This window comes from Nerophis lumbriciformis, linkage group LG24 (genome assembly GCF_033978685.3).
Source record: "Nerophis lumbriciformis linkage group LG24, RoL_Nlum_v2.1, whole genome shotgun sequence".
NCBI classification, from domain to species: Eukaryota; Metazoa; Chordata; class Actinopteri; order Syngnathiformes; family Syngnathidae; genus Nerophis; species Nerophis lumbriciformis.
This window is the reverse complement of record NC_084571.2, coordinates 27039545-27055084: the sequence shown is the minus strand read 5'-3', so window position 1 is coordinate 27055084 and position 15540 is coordinate 27039545. Positions and strand designations below refer to the sequence as shown.

Here is a 15540-nt window from a genome sequence, read left to right as displayed (position 1 = left end):
TTCATTATACACCAACTGACAAATCATGCCAATCCCTCATCGTGAGTCTCATTCCCCGAAGCGTTGCTTGGGCAGGATTCTATCACGACAAGAGAGCAATGTCAAAGCCATCCCCCGTCTAGAGAGAAAGAGAGCAGCGCTTCCTCCCACTAGTTAGAATGACTTATGACAGCGGAGCCATTACTATCTGGGCCCCTGCCAGTCAGGAGGAGAGCAACTGGGGGACGGAGGTGGGGGGTGGGAGAGTGGGGGTAAGAGTTAATGCAATTTCCTAATCAATGCTACCGCCGCACAGCTCTCTCCCTATGTGCCCTCTGCATCACCCTCATACCTGGAAACAAAACACAAAGGACAAGGTTTTTATCTTGCGAGATGAGTCACGGTCCTAATCTAATTGGACCTCTATTACAGCCACAAACAGATATGAACCTTCTACTTGAGCTTGTGCCAGCAAGCGTCTCTCGGCTGAATCTTTGTCTTGTTCAGCAGCACCAAACTGCATGTGAAGCATCTCAGATGATTCAACTCTGCTGAGTCCACAAAACTAGACGGACATTTTTATCCATTAAACCGCCCCTAGAACTGATGCTAGAAGTCTGTTCAAGGATGAAGCTACTGGTGTATAGTGATGTGCGGACCGATACTGAAATATCGATACCGCCAATACCAGATGTTTATGCTCTAATATCAACCCTCAGTTTAAAATATTGATACTTTTGATACTTTAGTGCAGGGGTGTCCAAACTTTTTCCACCAAGGGCCGCGTACTGAAAAGTGCAAGTATGCGGGGGCCGTATTGATATTTATTGATTTAATGCTAAATGCGAAAAACAGATATTGTGTCAGCTATGTATTATGGGTGACTAAGTATATTATTAAATACTTTCAGTTTGAACAGTTCAGCTTTTTTTCCATTACACACCAATTGTGTTGCTCTTTTTTCTTACATTTTTTTTTTTTTTAATTTTTAGAATTTAAAATTTAAAAATTGCATTATAATATGACTGTGCAACAGCATAACCTAGTGTGTCAAAAGTTCTGCCTGTACGAAAATATTAATACAGTATTCAGTTACATATTTAACAGTTTATTATTGTTGTAAATTTTCTAATTAATTACTTTATAAGTTAGTATTATTTAATTTTTTAAATTACCTAACTAACTAAACTTTGTTTATATTTTACGTATTTTTATTTTTAGAGCTTCCAATATTTTTAGATCAGGGGTGTCTAAACTTTTTCCACCAAGGGCCGCATACTGAAAAGTTAAGTATGGGGGGATTTTGATATATTTTTTATTAATTAAAAATTCAAAAAACAAATATATACATTTGAAAACAAAATGTTGAGTTATAAGCGACTAAGTATATTATTATAATTAGTTTAACAATTTCAGCTTTTTCTTTTTACATTCTGATTTTGTGCTCTTTTTAAAAAATATATATATTTTTATTTTCTTTTAGATATGATATTATTTGAAAACACACATCTCTTTGAATTTCAGTAGAAATATTAGGTATATTTGGGCAAAGTATTGATATCGGATGAGTATCAGCCTGAATTTTAGTCAGTATCGAATCCGAGAGAAAATCAAAATCAAATCAAATCAAATCAACTTTATTTATAAAGCACATTTAAAATTTACCACAGGGGTAGCCAAAGTGCTGTACAATGGGCAGGTTAAAAGATAAAACAAGTACCGAGCAAACACAACACAACACAAACAGAACACGATAAAAAATAAATAAATAAAATAGAATAAATAAAAACATGAAAACAGGTTCACAGTAGGTGGTATTGCACATCACTACTGGTGTATGGACAAATACATTGGGACATGTGAACAGGAAAATTGTAGTTGGACACCCACCTTCTGAGAAGACTTTATACAAGAATTTGAACAGCCCAGTTTTCTCATTTTTACATCGATCTGTTGCAATAAATGTATTTATAAATTTATTACATTTATACATTTATTACAGCCCTTTGAGACACTTGTGATTTAGGGCTATATAAATAAACATTGATTGATACAACATAACCACACACTAAAGTCCCAGGAATTTGTACCGTATCGGTTCAAATGTAAACGATATCGCTACTTCTAAACATATTTATCTAGCTTTTTTGCTCACTTTATGTCCCTCACACAGTGTCCGTTAGATGCCCTTGCTTCATGGCCAATAAAACAAATTTGATGATCATGTCATCTTGCCCCGCCCCCACCCACTGCCACAGATAGATTGCAGTGCTGTGGGAAAAACTGAGAGCCTGTATTTAGTAGGTTTGTTCTTCCAACTCATACAAGCATACCTTTATACACTGAGAACTGAGACTGTTCAGGCACAGCATACAGTAGTCCAGAATGTCTTGCTAAAATGAAGAATAAGAAACCAACAAATCTAGCCCAACCTTTCACTGATAAAGATGTGTATCCCCAATACTTGTCCACGCAGTGTATTTCTAACAGCGTACAGCGCCATAAAAAATAAACGAGGCCAAAAATTATTTTCATTAATTTTCTTCGGAAATATCTCGAGGACCTTGGCGGAGGGTAGGAGTGATCACATTTTGCCGCCCTATGCTGTCAGTGACGTCACTTAACAGGCGCCAAGAGACCTCTGTGTCTCCATAAAAGAGGACAGCACCAACCATTAAAATTTTAATGTGCGCTTATGAAACAAATCTGTGACGACATCTTAAAAAGTATGGCTAGACAATTAATCTAAATTTGGACTTCGATTTTGGCTTTTCACAATCGCAAAAATATGAATTTAAAAAAAAAAACATCAATGGGATACGCAGCCACCGTGCATGCAAATTCCTGACCTTGTAACGGTAAAACGGATGAGTGAGTGTATGAGTGGAAAAAAAGACCATGTCTCGTAGAAGTTTGGAATCTGACCATGGTTGCTACTTTTTATTGGACACAATGCTGGTATGCCTAATCAATATGTTACGTCTTCGGGGGCGCATAGCTGCGCTGTTAGCGTTCCTTCCAAGACAGAAGACAAGCAGGAGTAGCGTGCAGGTAAGATTAAGGTTTTTAATAAATTAAACGCTGGACAAAAATACAAAACTGAGGACGCTAGCAAGCGAGGAAAGCTAGTCTGTACAAAAATCACTAAAGCGAGGAGAAAAACCGGGAGAACGTAACTGTTGCCTATCGCAAACATTGACCCAGCAACTATTGCTGGGTGACAGGAAACTATAAAGGGGAGTGATTAACCAAAACACCTGGTGGGAACACTCATTGCAAAACTAAGACAGGTGAGGAGAATCAGTGCCCATGGAAATCAACAGAAAACAAGGAAAGGGTGCACCTATGGAACAGACTAAAACAGAAAAACTACCAAACCCAAATCGTGACGGATCATGACACAATAATCACTAAACTCAACAAAAAATAAGGCATATGATTTCCGCCTTAACGTAACCGTGGACGCAGTAATTAGCCAATAAAACGGAATACGATGTTAAACGCAGAATATCACAGAAATTGTCAATAAAGTGTTAGTGAAATAATAATAATAATAATGGATTAGATTTTATATTGCGCTTTTCTATTATTAGATACTCAAAGCGCTCACAGAGAAGTGGGAACCCATCATTCATTCACACTTGGTGGTGGTAAGCTACATTTGTAGCCACAGCTGCCCTGGGGTAGACTGACGGAAGCGAGGCTGACAGTTTGCGCCTACGGCCCCTCCGACCATTACCTATCATTCATTCATCATTCATTCACAAGTGTGAGCGGCACCGGGGGCAAGGGTGAAGTGTCCTGCCCAAGGACACAACGGCAGTGATTTGGATATCAAGAGGCGGGGAGCGAACCTGCAACCCTCAGGTTTCTGGCACGGCTGCTCTACCCACTACGCCATACCGCTCCAAATGCAATCATTGTGAGGAGAAGGGTGTCCGGGACCGCTTATTCCATCCCCAAAACGTGTCCTAAACTAAACAATGTTGAGACGGTCACTTGAAACTAAACTAAGAAGCTAGCAAGAACAATCCATACACCCGTAACACATATTAATCTGCTTGTGTTGTTGTGAACGCCATCATCAATGTAAGATCAATGTACAAACAGGACAGCAGTCGCAACTTGAGAGGCACATTTTCTCTCTCTTTTTTTTAATTTTTTTTTTTTAAACAACCTACAGTCGTATGCACACTCGTCAAGCTCAGAGCAGCCCCACACTTCACAATAACAACATTCGGTCTAACTGTGCTAACAAAATAAAAGGTTTCAAAAAAGTACCTTACACAAACATAATGCACTTATAGCACTTATTGATACATTAACAAACATTATTATGCTTTGACTTAAAATACTGGTCAAAACTCTCCAAAGATGTATTGCACCGATAAATGTAAGGATTCTTGCATTTTATAAAGTTTTTTTAAAATGTATTAATCAATCCAACAAAACAATACACAACAATACCATAGTAATGCAATCTAATTCCAAAACCAAACCCGACGCAGCAACATTCAGAATAGCATTAAACAGAGCAATTGAGAGGACACACAAACGTGACACAGAACCATCTAAAAGTATTGAAACAAAAATGACCAGGGTGTACCCCGCCTTCCGCCCGATTGTAGCTGAGATAGGCTCCAGCGCCCCCCGCGACCCCAAAGGGAATAAGCGGTAGAAAATGGATGGATGGATGGAATTTCAACATTTTATAAAGTTTTATTAACGACACAAAGAGCACAAACTCGATGGTGGTAAAATAAGCGTAAAAGGTAAAACTATGATTTTTTTTATGAAATTGCTGTAGTTATTTTAATTTATTGACATTACTATTATTACTTTTCAAGATGTTTATTTGTAACTCATTCATATCCGATGTGCTTTTAAATTGTATTTAAAGTTGAGTTTTGGTGGTAGAATAGATACTCATGCTTTCAAATTAATTAATAATTGTGTTATTAATCTTGATTTCAATATCACTCAAAATAATTGTGATTAATATTTTTTCCATAATCGTCTAGCCCTCATCATCATCATCATTTATTTTGATTCCTTTCATGAAAATGCATATACACAAGTCATATACAGTTGACACTTTCATTGTTTTTTTGTTTCTTATACATTTCCATGATCAGAAAGGAGCAGATGGAAGAATACTATTCTTATATTTATCTGCCCCCTTTTTATCACAAATTATTTTAGATGACTTTATCACTGTTCCCTCCACCAACACCCCAACTCCAACATACTTTTAATTTTCATTTAAGCATTTTCAAAATGACAAGTCCAATCAAAATCAAAAATCAGTTTGCTATAATTCCAGTTGTCTCTTTTTGTAACTCTTTTTAAAGGGGAACATTATCACAATTTCAGAAGGGTTAAAACCATTAAAAATCAGTTCCCAGTGGCTTATTTTATTTTTAGAAGTTTTTTTCAAAATTTTACCCATCACGCAATATCCCTGAAAAAAGCTTCAAAGTGCCTTATTTTAACCATCGTTATATACACCCGTCCATTTTCCTGTGACGTCACATAGTGATGCCAACACAAACAAACATGGCGCATAGAACAGCAAGCCATAGCGACATTAGCTCGGATTCAGACTCGGATTTCAGCGGCTTAAGCGATTCAACAGATTACGCATGTATTGAAACGGATGGTTGTAGTGTGGAGGCAGGTAGCGAAAACGAAATTGAAGAAGAAACTGAAGCTATTGAGCCATATCGGTTTGAACCGTATGCAAGCGAAACCGACAAAAACGACACGACAGCCAGCGACACGGGAGAAAGCGAGGACGAATTCGCCGATCGCCTTCTAACCAACGATTGGTATGTGTTTGTTTGGCATTAAAGGAAACTAACAACTATGAACTAGGTTTACAGCATATGAAATACATTTGGCAACAGCATGCACTTTGAGAGTGCAGACAGCCCAATTTTCATCAATTAATATATTCTGTAGACATACCCTCATCCGCGCTCTTTTCCTGAAAGCTGATCTGTCCAGTTTTGGAGTTGATGTCAGCAGGCCAGGGAAGCTAGGGTCGATATTCTTCTCTTGATCATTTTCGGTGGCATAAGGGACGGTGTGAGCCAAGACATCCAGGGGGTTTAGCTCGCTCGTCTGCGGGAACAAACTGCCGCCATTTTTTGCCGTGCTACCGAGGTCCTTTGTCCCTGAATTGCTCACACACTCCGGCAGATTCAATGGGGGTCTGGCGGCAGATTTATTTGACTTTATCGTTGGAAATGCATCTGCTTTGAGTGTCGCAGGATATCCACACATTCTTGCCATCTCTGTCGTAGCATAGCTTTCGTCAGTAAAGTGTGCGGAACAAACGTCCAATTTCTTGCCACTTTCGCATCTTTGGGCCACTGGTGCAACTTGAATCCGTCCCTATTCGTGTTGTTACACCCTCCGACAACACACCGACGAGGCATGATGTCTCCAAGGTACGGAAAACAGTCGAAAAAACGGAAAATAACAGAGCTGATTTGACTCGGTGTTTGAGAAAATGGCGGATTGCTTCCCGATGTGACGTCACATTGTGACGTCATCGCTCCGAGAGTGAATAATAGAAAGGCGTTTAATTCGCCAAAATTCACGCATTTAGAGTTCGGAAATCGGTTAAAAAAATATATAGTCTTTTTTTCTGCAACATCAAGGTATATATTGACGCTTACATAGGTCTGGTGATAATGTTCCCCTTTAAATTCAAAGATATTCTTGCAACTTTTTAAGTCTTTGTCTAGAGAATTCCATGCTTTCACACCAGCAACAGACATGTACATTTGCTTCAAATTTGTTCGCACTCTTGGATGTTTAAAATCATACGGCCTTCTGTGGTTCTCATCTTCGGACGTGAACACAAATAACTTTTGTAAGTCCTTCGGAAGAACTTTATTTCTAGCTTTGAACATCACTAATAGTATGCAATTCTACAATGATAGCTCTGATCAAAAGGCTGCCTTACCTCTGTGAGCAGCCATGGATGTTCCAGGGCCAGTCGGTCCAGGTCGGTCTCAGGAGTGACGTTGGCATAACGGAAGCGGTTTTGGATCGGAGCGGAGGTGCAGATGTACTTGTAGAGGAACTCCTTCCCCGTCTGCTCGGAGATGGCTTTAGCAGACATGACAGGGTCGGCTGCACGGAAAAGGAGAGAAGGGGAAAGGTGGATCGTGAGGCAGACTAAATCTAACCTAATCAGCCACCGTTTATCTGCACTAATAACATAAGAGGCAATTATTTACCACTCTGGTTATAGTCTCCTAATTGGCACAGTAGTGTGTACGCACTGGCTACACTTGCAGAATGACAAGCAAATACTGCAGGGTTTTCTCTCCATGTAATAGAACCTGGCAAATAAACCACGGCAAAATAAAAGCCGCCACACCTTAAAGGGGGACTGCACTTTTTTATTTATTATTATTTTGTTTATTCACTATCATTATGAAAGACATGACGACGGACAGATTTTTTTTTTAATATTACATAAACGTTCAGTACATAAAGGTCCGTTTATAGCGGAGCCAATGCCCGTGCACACACTTCCATGTCTGTGCTTCACTCCCAGACACACAACCACACTTCTTCATTCTCCGCCAATCCCCTTTCAGGCACAGTGTGTTTACGATCATGGGAACAATGAACATCAATAACACACAAACATAAATATTACCACCAGCCAGTCGTTACGAGGGATGTTTATCGTTGGGATTTTATTTATACCGGTACTACAGCCTATTTAATTTGTGGAAATAGAGATGTGAAAAAATATTATTTTTATTCGCACAAAAAAGTTGTGCACCAGCAACATCATGCAACATCTCACAGCTGGAAAATATTTTATCAACCCCTGCTTTTTATGTCTCAAACAAGTCAACTGTGTGCAGGCGCAAGGTGCAATGCAGTTTTTATGTCATCATCTCATCCACACAGATCCACACTGTGTTTCTATTCATTACAATTACACTCAGTATATCCATTCATCCATTTTCTACTCCTTGTCCTATAACAACATTTAAAATATTAGTAGCAAAATCCATCCATTTTCTACCACTTGTCCCTTTCTGGGTCGCGGGGGGTGCTGGAGCCTATCTCAGCTGCATTTGGGTAAAAGGCGGGGTACACCCTGGACAAGTCGCCGCCTCATCACAGGGCCAACACAGATAGACAACATTCATCTACTCAGTGGCCTAGTGGTTAGAGTGTCCGTCCTGAGATCGGTAGGTTGGGAGTTCAAATCCCGGCCGAGTCATACCAAAGACTATAAAAATGGGACCCATTACCTCCCTGCTTGGCACTCAGCATCAAGGGTTGGAATTGGGGGTTAAATCACCAAAATGATTCCCGGGCGCAGCCACCGCTGCTGCCCACTGCTCCCCTCACCTCCCAGGGGGTGATCAAGGGTGATGGGTCAAATGCAGAGAATAATTTCGCCACACCTAGTGTGTGTGTGACAATCATTGGTACTTTAACTTTAACTTTAACTTTAACTCACATTCACACACTAGGGCCAATTTAGTGTTGCCAATCAACCTATCCCCAGGTGCATGTCTTTGGAGGTGGGAGGAAGCCGGAGTACATGGAGGGAACCCACGCAGTCACGGGGAGAACATGCAAACTCCACACAGAAAGATCCCGAACGCAAGATCGAACCCCGGACCTTTGTATTGTGAGGCAGGTGCACTAACCACTCTACAACTGTGCTGCCCTGCTGATCATGGGAACAATAAACATCAATAACACACAAACATAAATATTACCACCAGCCAGTCGTTACGAGGGATGTTTATCGATGGGATTTTATTTATGCCGATATCGGTATTCATCGGTACTATAGCCTATTTAATTTGTGGGAATAGAGATGTGAAAAAATATTATTTTTATTCGCACAAAAAAGTTGTGCACCAGCAACATCATGCAACATCTCACAGCTGGAAAATATTTTATCAACCCCTGCTTTTTATGTCTCAAACAAGTCAATTGTGTGCATGCGCAAGGTGCAATGCAGTTTTTATGTCATCATCTCATCCACACAGATCCACACTGTGTTTCTATTTATTACAATTACACTAAAATTGGCCCTAGTGTGTGTATGTGAGTGTGAATGTTGTCTATCTGTGTTGGCCCTGCGATGAGGTGGCGACTTGTCCAGGGTGTACCCCGCCTTCCGCCCGATTGTAGCTGAGATAGGCTCCAGCGCCCCCCGCGACCCCGAAGGGAATAAGCGGTAGAAAATGGATGGACAATTACACTCAGTATAGCCATTCATCCATTTTCTACTCCATGTCCTATAACAACATTTAAAATATTAGTAACAAAATCCACCCATCCATCCATTTTCTACACCTTGTCCCTTTCCGGGTCGCGGGGAGTGTTGGAGCCGATCTCAGCTGCATTCGGGTGGAAGGCGGGGTACACCCTGGACAAGTCGCCACCTCATCACAGGGCCAACACAGATAGACAACATTCACACTCACATTCACACACTAGGGACAATTTTAGTGTTGCTAATCAACCTATCCCCAGGTGCATGTCTTTGGAGGTGGGAGGAAGCCGGAGTACCCGGAGGGAACCCACGCAGTCACGGGGAGTCGCTGCAGCTCTCGCTGTTCGTCGTGGAAGTCAAGCAACAGAAGTCTCTAAACACGAGTACAGTCTACAATGACACCGGAAATAGATGTCAGATTTGTTGTTAGTCGTTTTTAATAAAGAAAAGATCACTAAAAGGTTTGGAGAAGTCTAGTTTAAAAAAATCCTCATGAAAATTACAACTGTACAATGAGCAGCAAAAATTTAAAGAATTTAGCAAAACAATATAAGAAAATATATATGTTAATACTAATTAATGATAACTAGGGATGTCCAATAATATCGGACTGCCGATATTATCGGGCGATAAATGCTTTAAAATGTAATATCGGAAATTATCGGTATCGGTTTCAAAATTATCGGTATCGGTTTCAAAAAGTAAAATGTAGGACTTTTTAAAACGCCGCTGTGTACACGGACGTAGGGAGAAGTACAGAGCGCCAATAAACCTTAAAGGCACTGCCTTTGCGCGCCGGCCCAGTCACATAATATCTACGGCTTTTAACACACACAAGTGAATGCAATTCATACTTGGTCAACAGCCATACAGGTCACACTGAGGGTGGCCGTATAAACAACTTTTAACACTGTTACAAATATGCGCCACACTGTGAACCCACACCAAACAAGAATGACAAACACATTTCGGGAGAACATCCGCACCGTAACACAACATAAACCCAACAGAACAAATACCCAGAACCCCTTGCAGCACTAACTCTTCCGGGACGCTACAATATACACCCCCGCTACCCGCCACCTCAACCCTGCCCACCTCAACCTCCTCATGCTCTCTCAGGGAGAGCATGTCCCAAATTCCAAGCAGCTGTTTTGAGGCATTTAAAAAAAAAAAATGCACTTTGTGACTTCAATAATAAATATGGCAGTGCCATGTTGGCATTTTTTTCCATAACTTGAGTTGATTTATTTTGTAAAACCTTGTTACATTGTTTAATGCATCCAGCGGCGCATCACAACAAAATTAGGCATTATGATGTGTTAATTCCATGACTGTATATATCGGTATCGGTTGATATCGTAATCGGTAATTAAGAGTTGGACAATATCGGAATATCGGCAGAAAAGCCATTATCGGACATCTCTAATGATAACACATTTATTTTCAAATGTGTGTCTAATTTTTTAAATAGACTTTTTAAAGAAAATGTATGCATAATCGCACATTATGCAAGTTAAATGGTGACTTCACGTTCACCATGCCCCCACTGCCACAGGTACATTGGCAATCTGGGGGAAATTCCTGTACAGTACAGTAGCAACATTACACAATTCAAACAAGGAAGAATGAATGAAGAGTAATAGCAGCTATAAATTTTTATCGCAAAAGGGAGGAGTTTTAGTGACCTTTATACTTTACACACAAGCTTTACTTAGACGGTGTACAATACTGTAAGCATTTGGTTTTAGTACGACTGCAACTGCTTTCTTTACTAGCACAGTCTATATAATACAACAACCAGTCTTATCTCCACCTAGCAGCAGTATTGTTGATAAAATTGATAGCAAAACACTTTCTAAGATCCTAAGAACCTAAGATCACAACCACTGATGTTCATTACACAGAGAGCCTCCATGGAGTCTCAGTGGCTCTCTCCTATTTCTTACAGGGATTAATGGCACTGTCAGGGACATTTTCACTATTGATTACCATTAGCCTAGAGTCCCCATCGAGTCAAATGCCGGACAGATGGAAAATGTGTGCAACATCCTTTCATCCATACAGCTGGGCAAATATTTTGACTCGGGGGCCACATTGAGAGAAAAAATGTGTCTGGGGGGCCAATGTATATGTGTGTATAAATTATATATACACATTTAGCTGTAAAAATCTTCTGTACAGCATGTGTGTTTGGTTCCCTTTTTTTCAGGAACGCTAATACCAAAAGTCACAATGTCCGATAGAGTTCTAAAAAAGTTGAAAGTGATAGTCACACACACACACTAGGTGTGGTGAAATTACTCTGTGTTTGACCCATCCCCTTGTTTCCCCCCGCCCCCTGGGAGGTGAGCAGTGAGCAGCAGCGGTGGCCGCGCTCGGGAATCATTTTGGTGATTAAAAACGTTATGATAGGCCACCTCAAAAAAAACGAAATGGAATTTTACAGTTTTTTTACTGAATGGGACACCCAAAATGTACATTAAAATAAAGAAAGTGAGATTTACAATATTAACTATGAACAATAAAACACTGAATATTAACAACATATGAACATCCATCCATCCATTTTCTACCGCTTGTACCTTTCGGGGTCGCGGGGGGTGCTGGAGCCTATCTCAGCTGCATTCGGGCGGAAGGCGGGGTACACCCAGGACAAGTCGCCACCTCATCACAGGGCCAACACAGATAGACAGACAACATTCACACACTAGGGCCAATTTAGTGTTGCCAATCAACCTATCCCCAGGTGCATGTTTTTGGAGACATCTCTCCTCTTTTACGTCTCAGACCAGGTCCTCGATCAACATTTTTTACAATCAAGCAAAACACAATAAATATGTAACAAACAGCAAAATATGAATGCAAAGGCTATTAAACACCTACAACATGATATATTATCACTTTTTTGCAAAAAATTTGCTTCTGCATCTGTTCCTGACACATGCGTTTCGGGCTGGCTGCTCCGAAAACAAACCCAGCCCACTCCTCTTTGTTCCTCGTTGGAGCTGCTGTGACGTAATTACCGTAATAACTCCTATAATCATACTTGCCAACCCTCCCGATTTTCCCGTGAGACTCCCGAATTTCAGTTCCCCTCCCGAAAATCTCCCGGGGCAACCATTCTCCCGAATTTCTCCCGATTTCCACGCGGACAACAATATTGGGGGCGTGCCTTAAAGGCGCTGCCTTTAGCGTCCTCTACAACCTGTCGTCCCGTCTGCTTTTCCTCCATACAAACAGCATGCCGGCCCAGTCAAATGATATATGCGGTTTTAACACACACTCAAGTGAATGCAAGGCATACTTGATCAACAGCCATACAGGTCACACTGAGGGTGGCTGTATAAACAACTTTAACAGTTACAAATATGCGCCACACTGTGAACCCACACCAAACAAGAAACTAGGGCTGCAACAACTAATCGATTAAATCGATTAAAATCGATTATAAAAATAGTTGGCGATTAATTTAGTCATCGATTCGTTGGATCTATGCTATGCACATGCGCAGAGGCTACTTTTTATTTTATTTTGTAATTATTTTTTTTGTAATTTTATTTTTATAAACCTTTATTAATAAACTGCAACATTTACAAACAGCTGAGAAACAATAATCAAAATAAGTATGGTGCCAGTATGGTGCCAGTATGCAGGGTTTTTTCAATAAAATACTGGAAAGGATAGAAATGTAGTTTGTCTCTTTTATCCGATTATTAATCGATTAATCGAAGTAATAATCGACAGATTAATCGATTATCAAATTAGTTGTACAAGAAACACATTTCGGGAGAACATCCACACCGTAACACAACATAAACACAACAGAACAAATACCCAGAACCCCTTGCAGCACTAACTCTTCCGGGATGCTACAATATACACCCCCCCGCTACACCACACCCCACCCCCCAACCCCGTCCACTTCAACCACGCCCCCCCCCCCGCCCCCCCACCTCATCTCCCGAATTTGGAGGTCTTAAGGTTGGCAAGTATGCCTATAACCATACTTGCCAACCCTCCCGGATTTTCCGGGAGACTCCCGAAATTCAGCGCCTCTCCCGAAAACCTCCCGGGACAAATTTTCTCCCGAAAATTTCCCGAAATTCAGGCAGACCTGAGTGACGTGTCGACAGCCTGTTTTCACGTCCGCTTTCCCACAATATAAACAGCATGCCTGCCCGATCACGTTATAACTGTAGAATGATGGAGGGCGAGTTCTTGGTTTCTTATGTGGGTTTATTGTTAGGCAGTTTCATTAACGTCCTCCCAGCGCGGCAACAACACACAACAACAGCAGTCACGTTTTTGTCTACCGTAAAGCAGTTCGTCTGCCGTAAACAGCAATGTTGTAAAACTCTTAAACAGGACAATACTGCCATCTACTGTACATGCATATGTGACAGTAACATCTAGGGCTTTTAGAGAGTGCAGTGCACAACTGCGCACACAACAAGGAGACGAAGCAGAATGCATCATCAGAGAGGGTGTTCAGCATGGTTAGAAAAATAGTGACAAAGAATAGAACAAGGATGGACAATTCAACCCTTAACTCAACAATGAGTAGATGAGTGTTATGTGTGTGTATATGTGTAAATAAATGAACACTGAAATTCAAGTATTTCTCTTATTTATATATATATATATATATATATATATATATATATATATATATATATATATATATATATATATATACACAATACAATAAAATAAATAAATAAATAAATAAATAAATATATATATATATATATATATATATATATATATATATATGTGTGTGTGTGTAGCTAGAATTCACTGAAAGTCAAGTATTTCTTATATATATATATATATATATATATATATATATATATATATATATATATATATATATATGAAATACTTGACTTGGTGAATTCTAGCTGTAAATATACTCCTCCCCTCTTAACCACGCCCCCAACCCCGCCAACGACCACGCCCCCGCCCCCACTTCCCGAAATCGGAGGTCTCAAGGTTGGCAAGTATGCCTATAACACTCAAAAGCGCAGATTTCAACCACTGAAATACTTTCTATAGTTCAAGACTTACGGTAATTTAAAAAAGAGCACTGCACATCATAATGGCGGCAACAGTTTTGATGTTAAAGGTCTAAAAAAATTACGTACAACTTCTGGCGGGCCAGATTGAAAATCTTAATGGGCCGCGCGGCCCGCAGGCCGTATTTTGCCCAGGTCTGACGTATAGGCTCCATACATTATCCATTATCTGGTGCACATTTGGGCTGATTAAGCCTAATTATGAAGATGATGAATGGCTCGACAAGTACTTATTAGTTACTGAGGTAAAGCAGCAAAAGTCTGCACAGAATTTAGGCAAGCATTGCTGCCATGTAACTGAAATAAAACATGCTTGCCAACCTGATCATGATAATGAGTGGTCGCTAGCATAAAGCAAGAGTGGCAACTAACTTAATTCATTTATTTCATGAATTTCAGTAATTTATTCAAATTCAACTTATCAGTAAAGGCAAAGTTTACATTGCATTAGAATCACAGTATCAAAGTAAACTTTCTTTGAGTATTTGATAATGGGCTGTGACGTCATAGCAGTTTAACTTGTTTGTATATCACTCCATCTTTGACCCATTCATTGTTGTCCAAAAATGACTCGGCGTAAAGTACTAAAACAGCCCTAAAACAGCGAGGCGCTAACCTTTTGCTTGAAATACGGTCCTCGGTGAACTCTATCGTGGTTCCGCTGTGGGAAGTGTCAGCTTTCCTGGGATCCGCTTTAGCCTCCAGTCAGAACCAACCGTGCCCGGAGAAGAAGCTCGCTTAGAGTTTTGTCTTCCGCCCTCCATCAGCCGACAGCCCGGCTGATGTGTGCTGGCCGCTGATTGGCTCTCAGGACAACGTTCTCTTTTGGTGCGTTCATGAACTATAGGGAATATTATTACCCCGAGAATGACGCACTCGGTGGCAGAATAATGTGGATTTTTTTTTTTAATATGGGTACATTTCTACTGTAAACAGCAAATATCAGAAAAAATGAATGTTTTGATAAAGCTTCTTGAGAGGCACTATGCGTTATAGGCCTACAAGGGCAATCGTTTTAGGAAATTGGGGAGTCTTAAACGTCTCAAGTTCACAAGCGCACAGACAAACAGAAGACGATTGGTTAACTTTATCAACACATTAGCCAATCAGGAAGCTTGTTCAACAAGATATGAGCCAACACACATCGGCTGTTGTACGACTGACCCATTTCTTTTGCGATACAGATTATTAGTGCATGATTTCATACTCGTC

General features: G+C 40.3%; 1 protein-coding gene across 1 annotated transcript in view; it reads right to left on the bottom strand.

Annotated features, from left to right (window-relative positions):
* The window catches only part of aclya (ATP citrate lyase a), a 72642-nt gene extending 57550 nt beyond the window's left edge, over window positions 1-15092 (bottom strand). The window contains exons 1-2 of the mRNA XM_061981858.1: window positions 14945-15092; window positions 6953-7122 (exon numbers count right to left, since the gene is read on the bottom strand). Of these exons, the coding sequence (XP_061837842.1) occupies window positions 6953-7111 (159 nt within the window). The 5' untranslated portion in view covers window positions 7112-7122; window positions 14945-15092. The remainder of the gene's footprint in view (window positions 1-6952; window positions 7123-14944) is intronic.
* Window positions 15093-15540: the final 448 nt, after the last annotated feature.